This window comes from Muntiacus reevesi, chromosome 17 (genome assembly GCF_963930625.1).
Source record: "Muntiacus reevesi chromosome 17, mMunRee1.1, whole genome shotgun sequence".
Taxonomy (NCBI): domain Eukaryota; kingdom Metazoa; phylum Chordata; class Mammalia; order Artiodactyla; family Cervidae; genus Muntiacus; species Muntiacus reevesi.
In genome coordinates this window covers 59,075,951-59,097,511 of record NC_089265.1, presented here as the reverse complement: position 1 = coordinate 59,097,511, position 21,561 = coordinate 59,075,951, and the positions used below count along the sequence as shown (strand labels likewise).

Genomic DNA, 21,561 nt, shown 5'->3' with positions numbered 1-21,561 from the left:
GAGCAAAGTGCAACCTCTCACTTCCCAGAACTGTAGCCAGAGACTTACGAACACTGGTCCTGGGGTCACAGAGGGAGGATTGAGAGGGCCCCTCCAGCACTGAGAGATTGAGAGGGGTGTTTCAGCATAGGGAAGAACACTAGCCACGCTTTCTCTCATCCTTTTGGTGCCTTGGTGGCGTAGGACCATTATCTCTGTTTTACACACGAGAAAGCTGAGGTTCAGTTTTCTGAAACACCCACATTAGGTCCACGTTCATGGACCTGGAATGGGAACCGAGGCCTTGGTAACTCTGAAGCCCGGGCTCCTTCACCTGCTCACAGCTGGCCCTGAGCCCCTTAGGGGTAAGAGGACCCCCAGTCCAATGCTCTTCCCACAAGCACTGTTGGACCACCCACCTTGATTTTAGTGAGTGATGAAGGTATCAACTCGTTCATAAGATAAACGATTTATTGACTTTTAAAATACTTACTAAAATGACAACTTACTACCCATTGTTAAAATCTAAGGTGGACCAAACAATGATTCGATTAAGAAATATGAAAAGTATCACTCAGACAGCTCTTCTAAGCCTCTGTCCTAAGGCCTTGCTGGGGATTGTGGGAACTGGAAACAGGCCAGGCGTCCATCCTCGGGGATGGGATGAAGGGCATTGTGTGATCCATACAAGGAATACTCTTGAACTGTTGCAGATGAGTGTTGTTCGATAATGACTGACCTGGAGAGCTGCTCTCACATGTTGTAAGGACAAAAGCAGCTTCAAAATGGGACGTTCTAGCTTTTCTTTTTGTTTTTAGTGTTTCTATTTGATGTATATATGTGTTTTGGCAACTGCTTATTTCACCTAGCATAAGGTCCTCAAGGGTTATCCATGTTGTAGCATGTAATAGGATTTTCTTCCTTTTTAAGACCGAACAATATTCCATTGTATGTCACATTTCATTTATCCATGCACCATCAGTAGACAGTTGGGTTGTTGGCACCTGTTGGGTTTTGTGAATAATGCTGCTATGAATATGGGTTATTTCTATTTTTAAAGAAATCAAAAGAAACATTTCTATGCAAAACCCATTAACTACACATCACAGAAGTCAAAGTCTTAGGCCTGGGACTGGGAGCCCTCTGCTGTAGCCGCAGTTTCCCCACTCGTGGGGACCCAGCAGGTCCCTTTAGTTCTCTGCTTTCTTGCGCGTCCGTCTCCCCATGTGACAGTGTGACAGGGGACCGGGTGGCCCCCAGGGCCGCCCAGCCTGCAGGCTCCCCAGGTCCTTGACCCGCCCCGCCTCTCCCCTCGCTAGCTGCTCTGGCTCCACTGCCTCCGGGCCCCTTTCTTCCTGGCTCACTCTGGTGCCCGCATCCCGGCATGGGAGGACAGGCTCCTGGCCTGGTGTTGTGGTCTTGGATTTTGAGAGCCAGATGTGGGAAGGGGGAGACAGCTGACGCAATGAAATGGGCCTCAGAGTTGACTGCCAAACCTGGGCGACATACCCACCTGATTCCGAGACTAGGGAAAGTCTAGGCAGTGGCCTGTGTGGGGTTAACTCACCAGGAAGTTACCCAGGGAAGCCTCCAAATCTCAGCTGAAGCAGAAAATGGTCTGGGCTTCTCAGTTACCTGCAGCCACAGGAATGCTAATCTCTTTGCACAGCCCTGGGAAGCTGAGTTCTAAAAATTCCTAACATTCAGGTTTGGCTTGCCCTCCCACCCCGCCTTCCCGCCTTCCCGCCACACCCAGGACCTGCCGCTCCACTGAGCCTTTGCCTAAGCAGCTGGCTCAGCCCCATCTGCAAAGTCCTCCCAATCCTCAGCTCCCTCCACCTGCCCCACGTCTCCCACCTGCTGCTTGACCCTCTCTGGGCCTCCTCATTCTTCAGAATCAGTTTAAGCGGCTCCGCCTTTCTATGAAGTGTACTGGTCGCCCCGCCCCCGGGCACCCCTGCCTCCACCCCAGAGGAAAGTCGTTGCCCACTGCCCTGTACCCCGGGAGACACCCCTGCTTCCGTCTCTCGCAGAAAATCACTCCACGCCAGTGGTTCGCCTTTGCTCCCACCAGCCTCTGTGGCCCTTGAGGGTGGGAACGGTGACTGGTCCCTCTCTGGGTGCCAGGGCCTGGCATGGGGCCTGGCACTGAGTGAGCACCTGATACAGGTTAGATGGATGGATAGAAGAGAGAGAACCAGAGAAGGGACCGTCACTAACACCAAGGTTTCAGAAGTTGTATGCTAACTTGGTCTTATCATTAGCTTCTCAAATGAAGTTATGATTAGGGGCAGTTCTCCTCCAAAATGGAATTGTTCATAGCAAACCACCCTATCCAGCCAGTCATTTATTTTAATGCTTTGGCACACATACAGTTAATGTGTCTCCGGGGAACCACGTTTTCCCAGATGAGACTGGCATGGAGCATGGCAGTGTGACCTAGAGACCCCACCTGCAGGCCTGAGGTTCACAGGAGACTGGCTACTGAGCTGCCTGTTTTCTGATATCCTGGTCCTGGCCCTGGATGAATTCACATCCCAGCCTTGGGGCAGAACAGGTCTCCAGTGCTGGAAAGATTGGAAGCTCAAAGGCACAGGGAACCAAACCTTGAATGCTCAATTTACTTGAATGAATCGGGTGGCCCTGCCAAGAACTAAATCAAGGTCTCTTGCTTCTGAACTCCCCGCAGCTTCCTTGCACCAGCCTCACAGGCACCATTTGGCGGGCAGAGGCGTGCACACAGGTGGATTGAATGAAGCCCCAGGCGTTGTGGCTTGGTGTGAGGGTTGCCAGCATGTTTTCTCTCGAATGCCGCCTCAGCTCGATTGGTAGTGACTGCGTGGATGCCATGTTCAGAAGGATTCTGAGGCCCCAGCTAGGGTTAGCAGGAAGGAGCACTGAGACTGAGTGTTAACGTCTGCCTCAGGAGTGAGAGGGAGGAGCCGTGCCCAAGCGCCCACCGCTGCCTCTCCACCTTCAGTGCTGACCAAGCACAGGGTTCAGTGGCGGAAAGCCTTGGGATTAAACTCCCCTCTGGGCCTCCGTCTGTTCATTTCTGAAACAGACGTGTTAGGGTACGGGCAGAATCCTTAAAGTGTTGTGGCCTGTAACACATTGGAAGTTAATTTCTCTCTGACTCTGAAGAATCCAGAGTGATGTGCGCAGTTCTGAGCTGGCAGGACCACTTGTGTCGTCTTCAGCATGCACATTCTGCTTGGGAGCCCAACGTGGCCACTTCAGGTCTTGCGATCTCCCAAGCAGAAGGAAAGGGAACCAAGCAGGGCAGTGTGTATGCAGTGGTTTGGAAGGTATGACCCAGAAGCTGCCCCCAGCATTTCTCATATCCCATTTAGGCAGAATAGTCACTTGGCCACATCTAGCTATGAGCTTGGCTGGGCAATGTAATCCTCTGCTGGGGATCCATGTGTCTAACTAAAACTCTCTTTTTTAAAATGTTTATTAGTTTTTTTGATGGCATCCCCGGTGGCTCAGACGGTAAAGAATATGCCTTCAGTGTGGGAGACTCAGGTTTGATCCCTGTGTCAGGATGATCCCCTGGAGGAGGGCACAGCACCCCACTCCAGTACTCTTGCCTGGAGAGTCCCATGGACCGAGGAGCCTAGCGGGCTACAGTCCAGAGGGTCACACAGAGTCAGACATGACTGAAGCGCTCAGCGTGCGTGCAGGAGGTGACGCCCACCACCTCCCAGGGCTTTTAGAACTGATGACGGTGTACGCCTTGCCTCCGGCACCTCACAGGCCTTCCCCGGGTTCACGGGGCTCGTCTCCTTTCCCACGCAGGAGCTGGTGAAGATCCTGCACAAGGCGCTGGAGGCAGCCCAGCAGGAGAAGAGGGTGTCCAGCGCATACCTGGCAGCCGCCCAGGACAAGGACCGGCTGGAGCTGGTGCGCCACAAAGTGCGGCAGATCGCGGAGCTGGGCCGGCGGGTGGAGGCCCTGGAGCGGGAGCGGGAGAGCCTGGCGCAGACGGCAAGCCTGCGGGAGCAGGAGATTCAGGAGCTGCAGCGGCACGTGCAGCTGCTCCTGGACAAGAATCAGGCCAAGCAGCAGGTCATCTGCAAGCTCTCCGAGAAGGTCACGCAGGACTTCATGGAGGCCCCGGAGGAGGCCGAGAGGGACTTCCTGAGCCAGCAGGAGAGGATGGAGCAGCTGAAGGTAGGCAGGGGCCCCGGGCCCGTGGGGAGGACGCCGATCTTGACCCGGGGGTTTTCTAGGTGGAACTGGGATGATCCTTAACCCTGGAGAATTCATGTTTGAGACAGAGGGTGGTGAAAGTGTCGCTGCACGCTCCCTCACTTTCTTAACCAGAGGACCCAATGCACCTTGACGTTTTCATGATACGCTAAGCTGAAAAGTGAACGTATCTCTAAATTATCAGAGTAAAGATGGAAGAGCCCACGATGGAGTCAGAACCCCTAAGCACCCTGGGGCCGGCCTGGTCGGCTTCCTCCGGTGCCACATCGATGTCCTTGGAAGCCACCGAGGCGCCCAGTGGTCCTCGTCAGCAGTCCTGCATACGAGCGGCGACCTGTGCTGCTATGACTTGGTCACGATGATGTAACAGTCGGTACCCCCACACACAGGTTGTTTATGGTGAGGCGCCCACCATCCTAAGTGGTTTTCTACATCACTCCATTTAATCCTCGCACCAGCCCTGGAAGGCAGCCACTTACGTGCTCCCCACGTACAGATGAGGATGCCAGGGCTGCGAAAGGGGAAGTAGCTTGCCCAGGGCTGTGTGGAGGAAGTCAGGGGACTGACCCGGGTTCCAGCTCCCTTCTCTGACCACTCTGTCTGCTTTGCTGCCTCCCCGGTGCTTCTCGCCCCCACTGTCATCCCTTTCTCAGCCTCATGCAGGCCGTGGCTGTCACCCGTCTCCCAGGGACCACTTACAGCTCAGGAGGTGAGGACTGTATGATAGGTGTGATGCCTGCCACAGGCCGCAACCTCCTCCCTGGAGGGTGGTGACAGGGGCTGGGGGCAGGTGCTCCCAGCCCCCACCGTCCCTAGAGGCAGCCATACAGCCCCGGTCAGTCCTGCCCCGGCCCTGGCACTCAGCCACATAAATATACTTCGGTTACCACGGGAATCCCAAACAGCTCTCTCAAAGAACTGCTATTGGCGGGGTCGGAGGGGGTGGCGGGTAGCAGGCGTAGGAAGGGGAAAGGAAAAAAGAAAGAGACGCAGGAGCTTCTGAGAAACCGGTGGGCATGGGGTGCAGTAGCCACTGCCCGAGCTCTGAAGCCAGGCAGACTGCCTCTTGCTAGCTGTGTGACCTTGGGCAAGTCACCTCGCCTTTAGGACACGGCCTAGCCCGTCTGCAGTTGTTAGAAGGGTAAAAGATGACGTGAAACCCAAATTTCTTTGCCTTTCTTTTTCATCAGGAAAAAGCACATAACCAGTCTCTGAACCTTTTCCCTTATTTGGTCTAAAATCAGAGATTCTTTTGAGTTTAAAAGGAAAACAAAATCTTTCAAATGCAGATGTAGCTAGGTTGTTAGAAAGCTCTGAAGTGAAGGTCGCTCAGTCGTGTCCAACTGTATTCGACCCCATGGACTATACATGGAACTCTCCAGGCCAGAACACTGGAGTGGGTAGCTTTTCCCTTCCCCAGGGGATCTTCCCAACCCAGGGATCGAACCCAGGTCTCCTGCACGGCAGGCGGATTCCTTACCAGCTGAGCTGTAAGGGAAGCCCTGAGTCCCTCACAAAGTGGTAAAAACTGCTTCCATCAGATCGCTTTCCTGCTCTGCTCTGCCTGCTGAGTGTCTTCCTCCTTTCTGTGCCCATTCTGCGGGAACCCACTGTTGAGGCCCCAGTGGAGCAGCATGGGGGTGAGAGAGATGGACTTGCGCAAGCTTGGACTCACCTAGGAGACGGAATGCAGCCCTGAATTTGCATGTCCAGGAGTGTGTCAGTGAGCTCAGAGATGCAGAGACTTGATGTGATTCACATCGCCCATGCTCACATTGACGGCTGCTCCTCCAAGGTTGTTAGAAAGCCATCAGTCCTTCAGCTGACACCCTGCAGGTGTTCTCTGCTAGAAAGAGGTGTCTGTACTAGACTCCCTTAATTTTAGCCTTTGGGTCTCTGATCCAGGAAAAAATAGAAGATCCATCAAAACTCCACTGTCTGTAGCTTTGGGGACAGAACGTGCTCACATTTCCTGCTTGCCCTTGTGGTTGAGGACACTCAATTTTGAGGAAATCCCCCCTTGTTGTCAAAACTGTCAGCACGAGAACAGAGTCACTGACCTCCTGGCTATCAGAGCTTGGCTGGCAGGGTTAGCCACGTCCTGGAGAGGAGGAAGGACTGATCCAGGGTCACACTGCAGAAGTGACAGGGCTACAGCCAGACCCTGGGTGTCCCCACGTCCAATCTCCTCGCTCCCACACTAGCACCAGGGCTGGTCTACACACGGCTTTCCAAAGAGGAGCCCCGGCCCCCTCGGCCCTGTGAGCGCAGGTGGGCAGACTCTTCCTCCCTGTCCCTCTCCAGGCGTGCTCTGCTCACGTGCTCCCCTGGTGACGGTCGCGGACTTTTCTCTTCTCTGAGGTCTGTCTCTCCTTCCTACAGTTCTGAGCCGAGAAGAACACTCAGGCTCGGGCAGCGAGTGGACGGGAAGGCACTGCCCGGACGCCGCCCCCGGACGCCACCAGGCCCGCAGCCGACCCACGGGGCGCTCGTCCCCGCCCTCCTTGTCTGGGACTGCAAGCAGGGCACCCTGCGCAACACGTCCCAAGCCTGGGAGAGCCCCTGGACGTGAACCGGAGCTCCTGGGCTGGGAGGGATCGGGGTCAGGATGGCCTGTCAGCCGTGAGCACGTGACCCGTCCCCGTGGTTGAAGTGCCACAGGCAAGGTGTGCTGGTCTCGGGGCCTGGAAGAGACGGGTGGCATTTCAGGGGGTTCCGAGGCGCTCCAGTACCGTCGTCTTTTATGTCTCAGCACAGAAAGAATTCAACGAGACGCATGATAGATAAGGAGTGGTCTGTTGAAACAGGACGTCTGTGAGGCTCACAAGAGGCCAGGTCAGAGTGCCGTGCTCGAGAGCCTACTGGGCTACACTTTACAATCAGATTAGGACGAGGGAGAAGGCCTTCTCTGTCTTTCTTGAGAAGACATCATGCTTCCATCATCAGCTTCTCCAGGTTGAGCTTGGGAGTTTTCCTGTCCTTCCATGGTCAAGCTAGGTCCACAGATTATTGTTTTCTGTATGTGCAGAGAACATGTCCTAACTTACTGAGCTCACTGGGCAGGCTGTGGTCTCAGGCCACCATTGTTTTACTACCTGGGGGCACGTCGCATGCTTCTATCACATGGATTGGTTGCTAAGCAAGCCTGCTTGGTTTTGTGGTTAAGCAAACCTTCTTTTTCAAGTAATCATTAACTTACAAGGGTCTGCTATGATTTTTCTATTTATAATCCCCTATGGGATTTGCTATTTTTTTAATTTATTTTTAATTGAAGGATGAATGTTTTACAATATTGGTTTGATTTCTACCATACATCAATATGAATCAGCCATAGGTGTACATCTGTCCCCTCCCTGTTAAAGCTCCCTTGCACCTCCCACCCTTTCCCACCCCTCTAGGTTGTTACAGAGCCCCGGAGTGAGTTCCCTGAGTTATGAATTATTTAATCACCTACTTTGTCCCTTCACTCTGCCCCTGTCGGTCCTATCCAGTCACACCTGCAACAGTCTCACACTCACCTACAGCCAGCCCAGTACAGTTTTTTGAATGCAAGAGAAAGGGATTGAGTTTCAGCTAGTAAATGCCCTGGAATCACGTGAGCATGTGGTCCACTGCTTCTGCAGAGTCCTTCCCAGCAGAATGAAGATGGAGCCATGGCTGTGGTGGCCGTGGTCGCTCTTGCAGGCCCCTGCTTGACCCTCTCAGTGGTGGCCGGCTTCTCCTTGCTCCAGGCGGGAGGCCTTATGCTGCCTCCACTGGACAGCTGGCACTCTCGGCTTAGAGATAAGCCTCACAGATTTACTCATAAGAGACGCAAACCAAAAACATCTAGGGCTCAGATGAAAAAGCAGCAACAGGAGAAGGATTATATCTAAGTTATGGTAAATTCACTTAATAGTCATTGGACATCAAAAATCATCTTTAGGAAGCTTCTGTAGAAACACAGAAAAATATTGACAAAGTGACACTAAGTAAAAAATTTTCACCCAAAATTGCTCAATATGATCACCAGTATGTGACAAAATATGGTTATTTGGTTGCCGTTTCACTCTTGTAGCCATGCACGCATCACCTCACTGAGCTTGTTGAAACTTGCCCCTTTTACAGAAGAGGGACAGAGTCAGAGTGACTCAGTGGGCCTCCCACCCAGGAACTCAGAGCCGGGATTTGGACTCTAGGCTTGATGCTCTCTCTCCCATACCACGCTGGTGTCAAGATTAGAGAAGGGGACTATCAATATTTTTTTTTCCTTTCAGAGTTCCTTTTCTGTTTGCCAGTATTGGGAATTATTGGAAGTTTCTGAAGGAAGTGTTGGCAGCACATCTGAGAGTGAGGACCAGGGAGATGGTTCTGGCGCAGCCCATTCAATGCTCTGCTCTCTTCTTCAGGATGACATGGAAGCATACCGGACCCAGAACCGCTTTCTCAACTCTGAGATCCACCAGGTCACAAAGATCTGGAGGAAGGTGGCTGAGAAGGAGAAGGCCCTCCTGATGAAGGTGAGGGCCGGGGGCCCAGGTCTGGCCAGCTCTGTCTCCGGCCACCCTTCCCGTCCACTCACCCCCTCACCACTGTCTCACTCTCTGCTCTTGACCCGACTGCTCACCCTCCGGACTGTGGCCTTGGTGAGCTTTATCCACATGGCAGAGATCTGTGCTCTGCTGCCTGCCGCTTCTGACCACGGGGTGAGGGGAAGGGGCAGGCAGCCACCGTTGTCCTACCTCCCCACTTTGTAGCAAGCCCTGGCCCCCGTATAAAGGAACTGCCCAGGGATTTAAAGGGCCAGCAGCCTTCCCCCCCCACCCCCTGCCAACTTCATACTTCTCTTTTCCCCTTTTGGATGCCAGGTATTGCCTATATATTCCAAAACAACCGCAAATGTGGGGGAAATTAGAAAGTGGCCACACGTGTCCCGGGAAAGGCGCAGAAAAGGCCTAAGAACTTAAGTTTGTACCTCAGGCTGCCCTTGAGGCGTAAACAATCAAAACAAAAACGGCAAACCCTAGAGTAACAGGGGGAATCTGATCTCCAGAGTTACCACTGTCGGCTTTAACAATATAGTGGCTAGTTATTTTACAAGCAAAAGCGAGTTTATTCAGGACTAACCAGAGGAGTTGCAACTTGGGATCCGTGAACTGTGGTGAACCGCAGGCAAATTCAAGGAACAGGGAAGGGAAACGGGAAGGGTTAGGAGGGACTGGGATAACCAGGAGGTCCACTAGAGGGAACCGGGAGCCCCAGGTATGGAGACTGCCCGTTGGCTGGACTGCTGAAGTCTCTGCTTTTCCTGCTGGAGAATGAAGCGGAGGCGCCTGCCCCCCAGAGATGTAGGCGTGCGCTTCTTCCTGCTCGGAGGAAGTAGTGCTGCAGGTGACAGGACCTGAGAGGTCCATGCAGGCCTGACTGGGCTCTTCTCTTCGCTGAGCTTTCTTTGATTAATTCCACCCCACCTTATTAGGTTCAGATGTTCCATTTTCAACAAAATACCACGAGGCATACTAAGAAACAGGAAGATATGGGGGCAGGCAGATGGGGAATGTGCAGTGTGCGCCCCGCGAGGTGGGAGAGAGGTGGTGTGCTGGAGGACTAGAACAAGCCCCCCAGGTGACATTAGAAGGCACAAGGGCAGTGTCCAGAGCTCCACGTCCATCCCCGGGGCACCGCTCGGGTGTACCCCCTACCGGGAGCCTGCTCTGGGCCGAGGACCGTGCAAGGGCTTCAGATGCCTTGGCTCATCCGAGTCACACAGGAATTCTGAGGCAGAGTCTATTGTCCGCAGTGTTCGGATGAAGACACTAAAGTGCACAGAGGCTAATAATTTCGCTCTGGTCACCCCGCCTGTAGGGCTGAACTAGGACGGGACTGCAGGCCATGCGAGAGCCGGTGCTGCCCCTGCCCACGTCTCCCCTTTTGTTTCTGAGTCCAGCTGCAGCCCCGGGCCTGGTTCTCTCGCCTGGAGCCCTTTCCGCCTTCCTGTAAACTCCTGCATTCAGGGCTCCTCTCCTGTTTTTCATATGAGTGGCTGGGGGGGCGGGGGGGGGGGGCGGTGGGAGGTGAGAGCTGGAAGAAGGGCTGGACTGCCTAAAGCTGTTCAGGGCTCTGATCCGAGCCCAGCCAGGCGGCCTGACCACCGCCACCCCTCCCTCCCGCAGTGCGCCTACCTCCAAGCCCAGAACTGTCGGGTGGAGAGCAAGTACCTGGCGGGCCTGCGGAGGCTGCAGGAGGCTTTGGGGGTGGAGGCCGGCGAGTGCTCCGAGCTCCTGAGGCAGCTCATCCAGGAGGCGCTGCAGTGGGAAGCCAGCGAGGCCTCGGACGAAAGCATCGTGCTCAGCCCCAGTGCCGTAAGGTGAGCCGAGAGCAGGGCTGGGTCTGCAGGCCCCGGGTGCTGGGGCTGTCTCATTTAATCCTCGTGATCCTGCGAAGCTGGTGATCTTAGCCTACCTGCTTACCCTACCAGCTACCCTCCCGCCCGTCCTGCTGACCGTGTGTGAACCTGCCCATCCCTCACCTCCTTGGAGCTTCAGACAGATGAGCATGTGGATGGGGTGAACCCCATCTTATAGCCGAGAGGCGCCGCAGGCACAGAGGCGGCAGGCCCTGTCCGAGGCCACACAGCACGTTAGTGTGGCTGACATGGGCCTGGCTCCCGAGTTCTGTTTTCTTCCCGCTGCCCCAGACTGTCTCCCAGAGGTCTTTGTCAGAGAGGGGAGGAGGGGACACAGGCCACCTGCCTCCTCTGAGCCAAGCCTTTGCTGAGGACAGTGGACCTGGGCAGTTAAATGAGACAGAAGGGGCTGTGGCTGGGGTCAAAGGTCCCTAGAGGCTGGGTGGTCCAGTGGCCGGCACCCAGGCTTTGGAGCCGGATTTGGCTTTCTCACTGTGTAACCTTGGGCAAGTCACTTTACCTTTCTGAGTCTCCCGCTCAGCCTCCCTAAGGTGTAGGCTAAGATCTCCAGCTTCGCAGGATCATGGGGATTAAATGAGAGCGCACAGGCAGAGCACGCAGTAGGGGCAAGCGAATGCTGACTGGCGAGAGGCTCTGTGGCGTGGGTCTCTGCTGCCCGGTCCTGCTGCTGCTCGTGCTGCCTGCTCCCCGTCTGGCCTTGGGCTTCCTGGCTGCGCAAGTGTGGCTGTGCAAGGGTAGTACAGGCCTCCTCGGACCTGCGGCTTCACGGAGTAATAAGAGGGTTCTTTTTTTTTTTAATACTTATTTCTTTGGCTGCATCAGGTCTTAGTTGCAGCATGCAGGATCTTTGTTGCATTCTGTGGGATCTCCCATTGTGTCACACAGACTCTAGTTGTAGCGCCCACGCCCCAGAGCGCACAGGCTTCCTTAGCCGCAGCGCATGGGCTTAGCTGTTCCACAGCCTGTGGGATCTTAGTTTCCCAAGCAGGGATTGAACCCACATCCCTGCATTACAAGGCAAGTTCTTAACCACTGGACCACCAGGGAAGTCCCGAGGGCCCTTTATATTTGCACAGAATGAGCATATCCGTTTAGCACTTGCTATGTACCAGGCACTGTCTGGCCCCTAGCAGGTTACATCCAAGGATCTCACCGGGTCTTCATGAGGCAGTGCAGAGGCCCCGTACCCACTGTACAGAGCAAACAGGTCCGGAGCACTGAAGCGGCCTACCCCGAGTCACATGGCCAACCTACAGTAAAGCCCCGCAGGCTCCCTGCCCGGGCCCCCCCTCTCCTCGCTGCCCCTTATCTGGGGAAGGGCCTTGCAAAGTGTCGCTGACCTGGGGTTTTGCTGGCAGTGAGTATGATGAGTACGGCTTCCTGACGGTGCCCAGCTACGAGGTGGAGGACCTGAGACTGCTGGCCAAGATCCAGGCGCTGGAAGTGCACTCCCACCAGCTGCTGGCCCACGAGGCCGTGCAGCGGCCACTGCGGGAGCGCTGGGCTGCCCTGGGCGAGCTGGCCCCCTCAGCAGAGCTCAAGCAGCTGCTGCGGGCGGGCGTGCCCCACGAGCACCGGCCGCGTGTCTGGAGGTGGCTGATCCGCCTCCGCGTCCAGCACCTGCAGGCCCCCGGCTGCTACCAGGAGCTGCTGAGCCGGGGCCAGGCCTGCAAGCACCCTGCTGCCCGCCAGATCGAGCTGGACCTGAACCGGACCTTCCCCAACAACAAGCACTTCACCTGTCCCACCTCCGGCTTCCCTGACAAGCTCCGCCGGGTGCTGCTGGCTTTCTCCTGGCAGAACCCCACCATTGGCTACTGCCAGGGCCTAAACAGGTAAGCTGCGCAGCCTCGGCCTTCCAGGGCGCCTCTCTGTCCCTTTGGAGCCACCCAAGGAGCCGGGGAGGTCGAGCAGACGGGCACAAGCAGGTGCAAGAGCAAGTTGAAGACAAAGTGGGCCAGAGCCCCAGGCTCCTCGCCCCATGCCCGCCCGTGATGCGCCCTCGGGGTGCTGCCGCTCCCACGGAGAGCACACGAGAGGGCCGCTGGGGTCGTGCGGCTCGCTGCCGGCTCCAGTCCTGCTCTCTGCATGGGTCAGGGGTCGTCACTTTGAACAAAACCCACTCGGAGGAGCCCAAGGAAAAGAGATTTGTAAATGTTCCAGAGGGAGCTCCCGAGAGTCGGGAAAGGAAGCAGAGCCAGGGGGCAGACGGTCGTTGCAAGCCAAGGCAGCCGCTGTCTCTCGTGGGGCCACAGCACAACCCCGGGGCTGCCGTTCGCGCCGTTCCCTGAGACTGTGCAGCCCTCCGTGGAGGTCTCTGACCTCTCATAATGCACGGCCGCTTCCTTCTCTCAGCAGACCAGCCTCACTCACTCTGTGGATATTTCCGGCCCGTCAGGACTGTCAGAACAGAGACCTGAGCCCCTGAGTCAAGGCTTTCAGCAGCCCACTTGTTGACACCCTCATGTCGCAGGCCTAAATTCCCAAAGGAAGGAGTCTAGCCCAGCTGGGATTAATTTTTACTTCTGGTTCAACAGCAGGAGACCAGGGGTGGTAGGGCGGGGCTGGGACGGGCTGCTTGGTAGGGCCCAGGCCCCGGCCCCACTCTGCCTTCAGCATGTCCTTTCGCCTGCTTGGCCCCATCCACTTGACCTCTGACTTCTTGGGAGGCTCCAAAGAGGCAGAGAGGTGCCTTTCCAGTACTGTGGGGAGCTCTCAAGGCTGTCCCCACAGAGGTGGCCTAATCTCAAATAGTTCCCAAAGCAAGTTTTGGTTCAACTTAATTTAAACACATATATACTCAGACAAAATTTACATAAGCCATTCATATATAAGCTCTTTTTTCAGAATAGTGAGTGTATGCATTTACTTAACACAGAATAAATATTCATTCAGAGTGTCCCTACTCAAATTGGAATGGTTCCCAAAGGTAGCTGTTTTTAATACCTTTTTCCCAACTCGATTGGGTGAAACTGAGGATTTGTTGTTTAGTTGCTAAGTCATGTCCCACTCTTTGCGACCCAATGGACTGTAGCCCGCCAGGCTCCTCTGTCCATGGGATTTCCCAAGCAAGAATACTGGAATGGGTTGCCATTTCCTTTTCCATGGGATCTTCCCAACCCAGGAATCGAACCTGCGTTTCTTGCACTTTCAGGCGAATTCTTTACCACTGAGCCATCAGGGAAGCCCTGTACATGTGCAATTTCTGGGAATTCAGAGTTAAACCTGAACAATAATGCCTCTCAGTCTACGCCTCTTTGGCAACTTGTTCAGATTTCACACTACTATAAACATCTGCTGTAGGGGGTGTCCGTAGAAATTTATACATTTATTCATTCAGCAGCTGAGCAGAAACATGCTCACTTATTTGATTGAACATGTTAAAATTCAGAAAGGACAAAACTTTTGAATCCTCTTTAAGATGAGATTTGAAGGGAGCTGAAAGCTGTGAGATTAGTATGAATGATTTGTACATTTCATGCAAAGGTCGGGTAGGAGCTAAGACTTAATGAGAGCCTGCTGGATGCCAGGTACATACGTGATGTCATCTAATCCTCAGGAAGCCCTGAGAGGTAGGCGTTGGTGACCACATCGCCCCGCTGACACAGAGTGTCTGAGAAGCTAAGGAACTTGACCTGGGTCTCACTACGCATAGGGGCTGAGCCAGCTGCTAACCCGGGTCTCCAGCCCCCAGACCTGGTCCTTCCTACCGTCTGCCCATACTCACAAAGGGAGCTGTGGCAGAGAGTGCTGAGAGCACGCAGAAACTTCTCTTCCTGATCAGATTTAACTTCTTTGAGAGCAAGAATGGGGTTAGCCACATACGAGTTTTGGAGTCTAATCTATGCTGAAGGAGCAGGGGGAAATTCCCATAGCAGGAGAGAAAGAAGCTTCTCCCGGGGTGGAAAGAGGCTGCACAAAGGCTGCTGAGGGCTGCAGAGGAACTGCTGAGACCAAGGCCTGAGGAGTTTCTTTCCTTTCTTTGAACACTGTATTTATTGACTTTTAGGCAGATATTCATACTATTGCTTTAAATAGAAGGTTATTTGTACAGTCCATGGGATCCCAAAGGAGTCAGGCATGACGGAGCGCACGCGCGCACACACATGCACACACACGTGCACACACGTTTGTAATAGAGCCTGTTGAAATGTGGAGAGTGCGCTGTATTCTCCGAGGCCCTTCACATCCAGCCCCTTTCACTTGTCTGAGCGCTGCTGTCCAGCGGCAGCCACTAGACCTGCATGTGTGGCATCTCAGGACAGAACCTGCTTTTATGCAACAAACCCAGCCTGTTTAGAGCAAGACAGACATCATAGTAATGATTTAATGCTAATTCAGAGCAAACTTTTAAAATTCATTTCTCCCTAATATCTAAGTAGAATTATTTAAAGTACTAATAGTTTTTTTCTTTCCCACATCACCCTCCTTTGCAGACCTTCTCAGGCCTGAACGTATTCAGCTGGAGTCTGGCTGTAGCCCCAAGAGGTTGCTAGGCCCCTAGTGAATGCCAGCAGCCTCTCATCACTGACCATTTTTCCCCCACCGGTTTTAAGTGTACAGCTCAACAATCTGGAGTAAATTCACAGCGTTGTGTAGCTATCACCACAGTTCAACTTTAGAGCATTTCCATCACCCCTAAAAGACATCTTGTACCAATTCGCTGTCACTGTCCACTCCCACCTGCAGCCCTGGACAACGACAAATCTTCCTTCTGTTTCTGTGAGTGCTCTTGTTGTGGACATTTCATATGCCCGTCATATGATGTGTGGTCATTTGCATCAAGCTTCTTCCCCTTAGCAAGTTCTTGAGGTTCATCCTTGTCATACCATATGTTTTGTTCTTTTTTTACTGTCCTACATTCCACTGCATGGATGTGCCACACTTTGAGTATCCACTAACCAGCTGATGGGCGTTTGGATTGTTCCTACCTTTTGACTGTTATGAATAACGCCATGAACATTCCTGGGCAATGTATTCTCAGAGTCACCCTGGGGACTTCCCTGGCGATTCAGTGGTTAAGACCTGTGCCTCCACTGCCGGGGACACAGGTTCCATCCCTGGTCAGGAGCTCAGATCCTGAGTGCTGTTTGGCACAACCAAAAAGACAAAAAAAAACAAGGCTCGCCCTGGGTGAGATCTGCCAGGGAAGGGGAGAAGACAGCGCTGCTCCCAGGCGGGGCGCCGGGGGGTTTCCTCCTTCTGACCCACGGTCTCTAGGGCCTCGTGGTAACTCTGGGGCAGGGGGGAAGCAAAGGAGAAAGAGAACCCTGAGCCCGGAGCACCCGGTAGGTGCCAGACAGTGAGCAAGGTGCTGGTGTCTGTCTCCTTCACGTCTCACGGGCCTGGGAGGGGGAGACTGTTAGCCCCACTTGACAGGTAAGGAGAGTGAGGCTGGGAGAGATTGACACGCGTGCCGAGGCCTCAAAGCCCGTGAATGTTAAGATGAGGGCAGCTAAACCTCATAAAGCGATCTCACTGCACGTGAGGCACCGTGCATGCCTGCTAAGTCACTTCGGTCGGGTCCGACTCTTTGCCACCCCATGGACTGTAGCCCGCCAGGCTCCTCTGTCCGTGGAATTCTCCAGGCAAGAATACTGGGGTGGGTTGCCATGCCCTCCTCCAGGGGGTCTTCCCAACCCAAGGATCGAGCCTGCGTCTCACGTCCACGTAGGCAGGTGGGTTCTGTACCACTCTCGCCGCTTGGGAAGCCCACTAGGCACTGCGCCTGGCAGTTCATGTGCATTTACTCTGTTCATCCTTGTATCAGTCCTGTGATCATTACAAGGCTGAGGCTCAGGGAGGGTAAGTACCTTGCTCACCGTCACGCAGCAAGGAAGCTACAGCACGGGCATTCACACCCAGGCAACAGGACTCCAGAGGCCCTGCTCTAAGATGATCCCCATTGCTCCATAAATCCGCTAGGTCGTCCTCTTAAAAAGCATGTTCATCTCGCCCCAGTTTCTGGGAACACCAGCCTGGTTAGGGAGTGTGGTGGGGAGGACACGCCCCAGGGAGCCGCACCTGCCGTGGTGTGACAGCCGCAAGTCACTCCAGGCCTCCTTTCCTCCCGCTCCAGACTGGCGGCCATCGCTCTGCTGGTCCTGGATGAGGAGGAGAGTGCCTTCTGGTGTCTGGTGGCCATTGTGGAGACCATCATGCCAGCCGACTACTACAGCAAGACGCTCTTGGCATCCCAGGTGAGCGGGCAGGGAGAGGATTGGGGGCCACGTAGGCTGGTGCCGCTGAATTGGTCCTAGGAGCCAGTGACTCTCCGAATCAATGAATAAACCCTGCTGTGGGACTGCTGTGATATTCCAGTGAGCTGATGGCCTTGAGAATTGTCAGGGCCCTGCCCACACCATAGGGTGTTGTTGTTCCAGTGAGGACATTATGTTACGAGAGACAGCAGATATCCTAGGGAAGGGAGGAGGAGAAAATCTAGTGTAACTTGATGTTGGCCAGCTAAGAGTTTCAGAAGAGAGGTCAGGTAACAAGGAAGCTGGGACTTAGGAGGGCGGGATGACCGGGATGCTTCACATGCTCACATAATCGCCTACTGAGGAGCACAGCTGCCTCTGTCCCCTCACAACCCCTCCACCGCCGTCTGAGCGCAGGCCAGCCCTGGGGTCAGGCAGAGCTAGGGTCAGAACCCGCCCCTCGGCAAACTGTCTTGTGCCTTTGGCAAGTCGCATCCCCTCTCCGAACCTCAGGCCTGCCTGCTTCTGAGCCGGAGTAGCCTTGCTTCCTAGGATTGTTGAGAGGTGTAAATGCGAGACCATCTCATACCTCCTCCCTCCAGCCTCTCCCTCCTCACCGCTTGTCCTATTCTTGCTGTATCGGTGCATCTGCTTGAAGAGACAGATGCTATTCAGAGGGAACCTTCTCACTCCCCATCAAAACCTGCCAAGCCACTACCTGCCCACCCCCCACCGCGACCCCCATCCTGTTCCCCCTTCCTACTTCAAGCACCCGACACTGTTTTCTCCTTCTGGGTGGAGAGGTGAGGAGAGAGGTCGGGGTAGAGATGAAGACTTAGGAGTCATCAGGAAACAGGTGGCGAACCAGGTGAGGCTTGTGTTTTGCTCTGTGGCAGGGAGGCCCAACTTAAAAACGCCTGTTTTGGGAGCTTCCAGGAACTTTTTTGTTGATGGCTATTCAGCAGTTGTTTGTGATTTTGGTGTTTTCATAAGAAGGGGTGAGTTCACTTCCTTCTGCTCCTCCAACTTGAGCTAATCTCTCCTAATAGTGGCTTACATGGGGGATTATTTTTCACAGACAATGAGAAAGCTAAAGACTCCTTCTGGCTGGCTGTTCTGATCACAGGATGGCCACACCATGTCTGGTCATGTATTTTCTGAAATACAGAAAATTTCAAATGTACAAAAACAGAGAAAGTGTAGTGGGCCTTCACATATTCATTACCTAGCTTCAATAATTATCAACGCAGGGAGCCCAGTACTGTTCTCATCTATACTCACACCACTCCCCCTACTTTGATGGTCTTGAAGTAAATCTCAGACATCATCAGTCCATCCATGCATCCTTCAGTGGGTTCAGAGGCGTCTTAGATTTAGTGAGTTACCCTAGGCTTTGAGCTCCACAGCGGACCTGGAGTTCAGGGTGAGGAAGGAAGGAAGAGGGTGTTCACCACAGCCGAGAGCTAAGCCTGGAAGAAGACTTAGACAGGGGGAGAGGGCTGAGAAACCAGCAGTTCCAAGAAAGAAAGAGCAAGAGGACCCTAAAATGAGCTCATCACTGAGATAGGAGGCAACCACAGAACAACCATATCCTAGGACAGGGAAGGAGCCAGTGCTGGGAGTGATCAGCCAGGTCCAGTGAAACAAGGACGGAGGCACGACAGTTACCACGCTCCGCAGCATCACCTCCGGGCCCCACAACCTTGCCCTGAGCTTCTTGTGCATCAGACCCAAAATAGGTGCAAAGTCATGGCTGTGGTGTCAACCGATCCCAGCCTCAGCTCCTGCTTGGTTTGGGGTTCAGGACAAAGGGGCCCAAACCCCACGGGCTCAGAACTTCTGATCTACAGAGACCTCTGCATCAGAGCTCCAACCTGGAAGGCTACTCACCTGTGGAGTGACGTGTCTCCCTGTCAGGCTGGGCACCAGCTCCTCCGGACACGCTGTGCCCGCAGACGGGGCAGCCCCCACTGGGAGCGGCCCCAGGGCAGTGTGTGGGCCGGCTGGGAGTGAGGGGCAGAGGGGAAGCAGGCGGGGTGGCAGCCGACAGGTCCTCTCCTGGCTGCAGGTGGACCAGCGGGTGCTCCAGGACCTCCTCTTGGAGAAGCTGCCCCGGCTGATGGCCCACCTGGGACAGCGCCGCGTGGACCTGTCCTTCATCACCTTCAACTGGTTCCTTGTGGTCTTTGCGGACAGTCTCATCAGCAACATCCTCCTCCAGGTCTGGGACGCCTTCCTCTACGAGGGCATCAAGGTAGGGCGCTGCAGAGGGTGAGCGGGAGGGTCCTAGACAAGTTCCTGCCTCCTCTGGGTCTTGATTCTGCCCCTGGATGACGGGAGGATGGAGCCCACCCAGCAGAGCTCTGGGGAACCTCTCTAGGGAGCCTGGCTTCATCAACTCAAGTGCTCTGCACCCCTGAGAGGAAGTGACGCTTCTGCCTCTGAAGACCGTCCTAGAGCTGGGAGGATTCCCCTCCCCTGGACAGGGGGCTGCAGCCACCCCAGAAGGCACATCACTACTGCCTCCTCCTCCTCTTGTTCAGACTGAGCCCTAGATGGGGGGATGCTCCCAGCTCTGCCCTTTTTCTTGTGAGGAGACTCTGGGCAGGCCCTCCCCTGGCCTCTGCCACATTTCCCCATGGCGGTGGACCTCACAGTTCACCAAGCACCCTCGGATCCATCTCTCCATGCAACTCCTGCTGGCACCCCATGTAAAGACAAGGTTACCCTCATTAGCTCCAACAGGGGCAACAGCTTGCCCAGGTTCCCCGCACAGTCAGACAGACAGGCTCCCAATCCCCAGATTGCCAGCTGAGCTTCCCCGTGGGGTTTCCAGCCACCCCCCGCCTTGACTTTGCTCCGCATGTTTCTTCCAAGCCTCCAATCTCTGCAGCCTGTCCAGGGCTGTCCACACCGCCTGGGGGTGTGGGTTATGGGGCTGCCCTGCCCTGGCTCCCCATTCCCCACCCTGAACCCCACTCTGCCCCCCAGGTGGTATTCCGCTATGCCCTGGCCATCTTCAAGTACAACGAGGAGGCACTCCTGAGGCTACAGGACAGCCTGGAGATCTACCAGTACCTGCATTTCTTCACCAAGACCATCTGTGACAGCCGGTGAGACCCGCTCCTGCCCCCGCCCCTCCACCACTCCAGGACAGAGCAGAGGGGAGGCTGGTGTTCCAGTGTAGATTCATTAGCAACACTGATCCTCCATCACAGCTTAGAAATCTTTAGGGACGTTCCACTGCCTCAGAATCTCTCTGTCCCCTTAACATGGCCTTCAAGGACCCCACGCAATTTCGTTTCTAGCCCACCTTCTCCTGCCCCCAACACCCACGCCCTAGGACGCTGCCAAACAGCTATGTCAGTTCCCAGGACAGCCTTCATCTCAGCTTCCGGCCCTGCAGGCTCTTCTGCTTAGAACACCCCCCTGCACTCCCACCAGCCCCGTCTTTGTCTGGCCCACCAGTGCTTTTTCCTCAAAACTCAGCTCACAGTCCCCTCCTCCAGGAAGCCTTCCCTGACCAACTTGCTCTTCCAGGGTTAGAGGTCGCTCAGCCCTAAGCTTCCTCCGGCCTCAGTACTTACCCCTTGAGTGGAAACTGTCTTCTCGGTCAGTTTCCTCTCAGGAAGGGTTCTCAGCTGCCTGAGCGGAGTGCACGCAGGGGCGCCCAGGACGCCCGCTGACCCTGACTCTGCTCTCCCCGCAGGAAGCTGATGCACATCGCCTTCAACGACATGAACCCGTTTCCCATGAAACAGCTGCGCCAGCTGCGGGCGGCCCACCGGGAGCGGCTGCAGGCGGAGCTGAATGAACTGGAGCAGCTCAAGGCCGAGTACCTGGAGACCCGGGTGGCCCAGGGCCCCTCGGCGCCTGAGGGCTGCCCCAGCGAGGACGAGGGGGAGGCAGAGCCCTGACGTGGCCACCCGTGCTCCCCAAGCCCCTTCTTGCCTGGGCCGGCAGGCCCAGAGCAGGACAGCCGTGGAGCACTGCGTGACCCTGGGCAGGTCCCTTCTGCTCTCCGGGGCCCAGTCTCCCCACTGCAACGCTGGCTCTGAAGCCGCTGGTTGGGTTTTCTCCTCGTGAGCACACCTGGGATGCACGCCTTCTCACTGCCTCCGCAGAGCACTTTAGCACCCGGACAAGCAAGAGTGCTGTCCTTATAGGGTAGCCTTGGACATTCTCTGAGTTCTATCTGTGTATAACAGTGTAAATGCTGGAAATAGTTCACAAGCTCTGGAACCTAAACAGTTCTCAGTAACTGGTTGTCCCTGGGTGGGCCTGGGGCTCCGGGATTTCACACCACCAGGGCCTTCTCAGCCCAGGACGTCCCGGCTGCTGTTTCTCACGCTGCCTCTGCAGGGCCAGTCCTGGTTCCCGGAGGAGCTGGGTCCGTATGCCTTTACCGCTCCTGTCTTTGCGGGTGACAGCGTCTCTCAAATACTGGTTGGGCTTTTGATCCAGGCCCAGCTCCCACCTACCCGTTTTCCTGAGCCTTGCACCTGCCCTCTCCTTTTTCCTCACAGCCCATCTGCGGTGTTGGGGGGTTTCCAGGGAAACCCCTGTCCACCACCAAGAGAAACTTGGTGCGGGGATTGAGCAGAGAGCCCTGGTTAGCTGCCCAAAGTCTGATCTCCCACCACCAACTTCATAGTCACGGGCAAGAAGGGTTACCTCTTTGAAAACTGGGTGGTTGGGAGAGTGAGAAAAGGTGGTGAGACACAGCCTGCAGCCAAGTCAGGGCTGGCCTGTGCAGAACTC

At 55.0% G+C, this 21,561-nt stretch overlaps 1 protein-coding gene across 3 annotated transcripts in view; it reads left to right on the top strand.

Annotated features, from left to right (window-relative positions):
• Positions 1 to 21,042, top strand: part of TBC1D2 (TBC1 domain family member 2) — a 45,056-nt gene extending 24,014 nt beyond the window's left edge. For 2 of the 3 annotated variants that reach the window (XM_065908012.1, XM_065908011.1), the window contains 8 exons: positions 3,781 to 4,155; positions 8,583 to 8,693; positions 10,347 to 10,540; positions 11,959 to 12,435; positions 16,680 to 16,800; positions 18,869 to 19,054; positions 19,792 to 19,913; positions 20,510 to 21,042. In XM_065908012.1, coding sequence (XP_065764084.1) covers positions 3,781 to 4,155; positions 8,583 to 8,693; positions 10,347 to 10,540; positions 11,959 to 12,435; positions 16,680 to 16,800; positions 18,869 to 19,054; positions 19,792 to 19,913; positions 20,510 to 20,717 — 1,794 coding nt within the window. In that variant the 3' untranslated portion in view covers positions 20,718 to 21,042. Of the gene's footprint in view, positions 1 to 3,780; positions 4,156 to 6,588; positions 6,861 to 8,582; positions 8,694 to 10,346; positions 10,541 to 11,958; positions 12,436 to 16,679; positions 16,801 to 18,868; positions 19,055 to 19,791; positions 19,914 to 20,509 lie in introns of those variants that run through there. The other variant, XM_065908013.1, reaches the window with a different exon arrangement.
• Positions 21,043 to 21,561: the final 519 nt, after the last annotated feature.